The sequence below is a fragment of the Acanthisitta chloris genome, unplaced genomic scaffold (genome assembly GCF_000695815.1).
Source record: "Acanthisitta chloris isolate BGI_N310 unplaced genomic scaffold, ASM69581v1 scaffold8150, whole genome shotgun sequence".
Lineage (NCBI taxonomy): Eukaryota > Metazoa > Chordata > Aves > Passeriformes > Acanthisittidae > Acanthisitta > Acanthisitta chloris.
In genome coordinates this window covers 14,130-17,713 of record NW_008652162.1, presented here as the reverse complement: position 1 = coordinate 17,713, position 3,584 = coordinate 14,130, and the positions used below count along the sequence as shown (strand labels likewise).

At 53.1% G+C, this 3,584-nt stretch overlaps 1 protein-coding gene across 1 annotated transcript in view; it reads right to left on the bottom strand.

Annotated features, from left to right (window-relative positions):
• The window catches only part of LOC103803589 (excitatory amino acid transporter 4-like), a 9,010-nt gene extending 6,781 nt beyond the window's left edge, over window positions 1-2,229 (bottom strand). The window contains exons 1-3 of the mRNA XM_009076161.1: window positions 2,016-2,229; window positions 1,019-1,156; window positions 65-269 (exon numbers count right to left, since the gene is read on the bottom strand). Coding sequence (XP_009074409.1) covers window positions 65-269; window positions 1,019-1,156; window positions 2,016-2,229 — 557 coding nt within the window. The remainder of the gene's footprint in view (window positions 1-64; window positions 270-1,018; window positions 1,157-2,015) is intronic.
• Between the last annotated feature and the right edge of the window lie 1,355 nt (window positions 2,230-3,584).

Below are 3,584 nucleotides of genomic sequence, written 5' to 3'. Positions count from 1 at the left end.
CTTTCCCTAAGACTGCTTGCCTAAAGCTGTGACATTCCAATGTGAGACCATCTTGTCCACCTACCTCACCAAGTCCATGAAGGCATCTGTGGTCTGCACCTGCTCAATTCTGCCTTCTCGGTGGAGCTTGTCCTTGGATCCTTTCCCTGGGTGGATGATGATCACCATGAGGATGCCAATGAAGACTGCTATGATCGTGGTCACCATGTAGTAGACGATTGCCCTCATCCCCATCTTCCCTGAGACTCTGCTGTCCAGTGAGGCCATTCCTGGGCAGTCATAGAGACAAGGTGAGGAGGTCTGTTGTCTTAGAGAAAAAGAGGAAGCCTGAGGAAGACTCAAAGGGTGCAGGGCACATGCAGGAGTTGGACAGGGAGTTGGGGTCTCTAGGAAGCACAGCATACCAGGGGCAGACTCTCGAGCTCCAGGGTGATGTTGGGATGGGACAATGTGGCTTGTGGTCACAAAGAAGCATAGCACCAGGGTCTTAGGCTGCATTTGGGAATGTAGTAAGCTCCTCCTAAAGCTCTCCATAGGGAAACAATCCCCTCCCACTACATTGGGCCTAATGGGATGTTTCAGCAGGTGGAAAACCTCGCAGTCCCTTCCACTGTGTGGCAGCTTAGCTGTCTGACATACCTTCCATGAGGACCTGGGTGAAACAAGCCCTCCAGCTGGACTGTCACAAACTACCCTTCTCTAGCCTGGAGGAAACCTGAACACGACTTGGGCAACAAATTTGTTGATATTTGATGCTACATAGGATGAAATCCTTGTTAGTTCTCCAGTGCTGGGCACTGGAACCACCACACTGTGTTCTCCCCAGTCTTCTGAGGAAGCACAAGGTTCTGTGCCCCACTACTGAGCCAGTGTGGGGAGGAGTGTGGATCATGTTCACTACAGCTGTAGGTTCAGAACAAGCTAATCCAAGCACCTCCAAAGGTAAACTCCAACAACAGCTACCATCCATCTTGGCTGCCCATTGCCTTGGCTGGGAGCAGCAGAAAGCACTTCTCACCCGTGATCAAGCTGGAGACAATGAGAGGAAGCACCAACATCTGGAGCATTCTCATCAGCAGCTCCCCAGGGAAGGAGAAGTACTTGATCTGGCGATAGGTGAACTGGTAGGGCCGCAGGGAGAACGCCAGGATGATCCCTGTGGATCAGCAAAGGATGAGAATGGAAATGGGACAGTGTGATCCAGTGGTCTGTCCCTCAGTCCTACAGTGTGGCTTTTCTCTTTCTTGTCTCCTTTCAGCTCCTCCTCTCCCCAAAGGAACAAATGCTCATTTTCTAAGAGGCTCTGATCCAGTTTTTGCTGTGTGCTCTCTCTCCCTCTGACATATTTCTGTGCAGAGGAACCTTGTGCTAAACCACAGATCTCCTTGTTTCCCTGTCTGCTGCTCCTCGGGGGTCTGTTCCCGGGGCAGTCATGAACACAAAATGCTGTGATTGAGAGCTGGGATCTTCCAGCCTAAACTGAGGGTGACTACACAGTTCAGAGTGTTTGTCCACCCACCTCTTAAAGCTGAGTTCAGCCAGTGACTTTGAGACACACAGCCTGGGCCCAAAGCTGGAAATATATCATGTATAGAATATCACAGAAACACAGAATATTCAGAGTTGGAAGGGATCCACAAGGATCATCTAGTCCAACTCCTGCCTTGCACAGGACACCCCAACAATCCACCCTATACCTGAGAGCATTGGCCAAACACTCCTGGAGCTCTGTCAGCCTTGGGGCTGTGCCCACTGCCCTGGGGAGCTGTTCAGTGCCCAAACACCTCTGGGGGAAGAACCTGTCCCAATATCCATCCCAACCTAACCCTTCCCTGACCCAACTTCAGGCCATTCCCTCAGGTCTGTTCTTGCACACAAAGGTACTCCCAACGTGGACATCCCTTGGAGCTGTCAGCTCACCAGCCAAACTGCCAAACAAAATCAAATCTTTGTGGACCAAACCAACATTTCCCCATGTTCCTCAGCGGTGCCTGGTGTTGCCACCAGCCCCATACCCAGTAAGACTGCAGCGATGGTGAGGAGGACGAAGGCATTTCTCCTGAGGAAGCTCTTGGCATTGCTGGCAGTGATGCTGTTCATGCGTTTCTTGGCGCGTGCCGCGCGTTTCTGCACGGCCTGGCGCAGCCGCTGCACCCTGCCCTCCGCGCTCAGCCGCTTCGCCGCCTCCTCGTTCAGGAACAGACTGTTCACATGGCTCTGCTCACTCATGGTCACCTCCAGGCACAGCTCTGCCTACGCTGGGCAGGGAGAAGGACAGGCAGGAAAGCATAAGATGCAGCACACTGTGTCTTCATAGAATCATAGAATCAACCAGGTTGGAAGAGAACTTCAAGATCATCGAGTCCAACCCTACTGTGGTCACTAGCCCATGGCACTAAGTGCCACATCCAGTCTCAGCTTGAAAACCTCCAGGGATGGTGAATCCACCACCTCCCTGGGCAGCACATTCCAATGCCTGAGCACTCTCTCTGTAAATCTTCTCTTCCTAATATCCAACCTAACCCTCCCCTGGCAGAGCTTGAGTCTGTGCCTTCTTGTCAGGGGTTGGAGCTTAGAGATGGCCCCAACCCAACCTAACCCTCCCCTGGCAGAGCTTGAGTCTGTGCCTTCTTGTCAGGGGTTGGAGCTTAGAGATGATCCAGCCCCAACCCCTGCCCTGGGCAGGGACACCTCCCACCAGAGCAGGTTGCTCAAGGCTTCACCCAACCTGGAATGAACATTGCCAGGGTTGGGGCAGCCACAGCCTCCCTGGGCAATCTGTGCCAGTGTCTCACCACCCTCACAGGGAAAACTTCTGCCTAAGATCTAATCTCAATTTCCCTCTTTCCATTTCTCCCCATTGCTCCTTGTCCTGTCCCTGCAGTTCCTAACCAAGTCCCTCTGCAGCTTCCCTGGAGCCCCTTCAGCTCCTGGCAGGATCCTTGCAGGTTGCTATGAGGACTGGCTGGTCATGCTGTGTGTGATGTCCTCAATGTGCAGTTTGCCCTCTCAGCTGCCTGGGCACAGTGCTCACTCTGCCTGCAGCCCACCAGCACCCTCAGGTCCCTCTCTGCTGCTCTCCAGCCACTCCTCTCCCAACTCAGACTTGTGCCCAGCATTATTCTCTCCCACCTGCAGAAAAAAGGCAATTTGACTACTTCCAATTCATGCCTGATGATTGCCTAGTGCTCCAACCTCTCAAGGTTCTTCTGCAAGGCCTCTTGTTCCTCAATAAAATCAGCAGCACCTCCCAGTTTGGTATGGTCAGCCAGTTTGCAAATGGAGCGTTCAATCACGGCATCCGGATCACGAATGAAGTATGGAACAGCACTGGCCCTGGGGGTGACCCCAGGACACTGCTGGTGACCACTCGCCTGCCAGACTCATCCTGATCTCTGCAACCCTTCAAGCCCTGCAGTCCAGCTGGATCTTCACCCAGAGCACCATCAACCCACTCCTCCCACAGCAGGACAGCTTGTCCAGAAGGATGCTGTGAGGGACAGCATCAAAAGCCTCATGAACAGCCAGGAAAACTGTGTGCACCACCTTCCTCTTATCCACTGGGGTGTGAGCTCCTCCTAGAA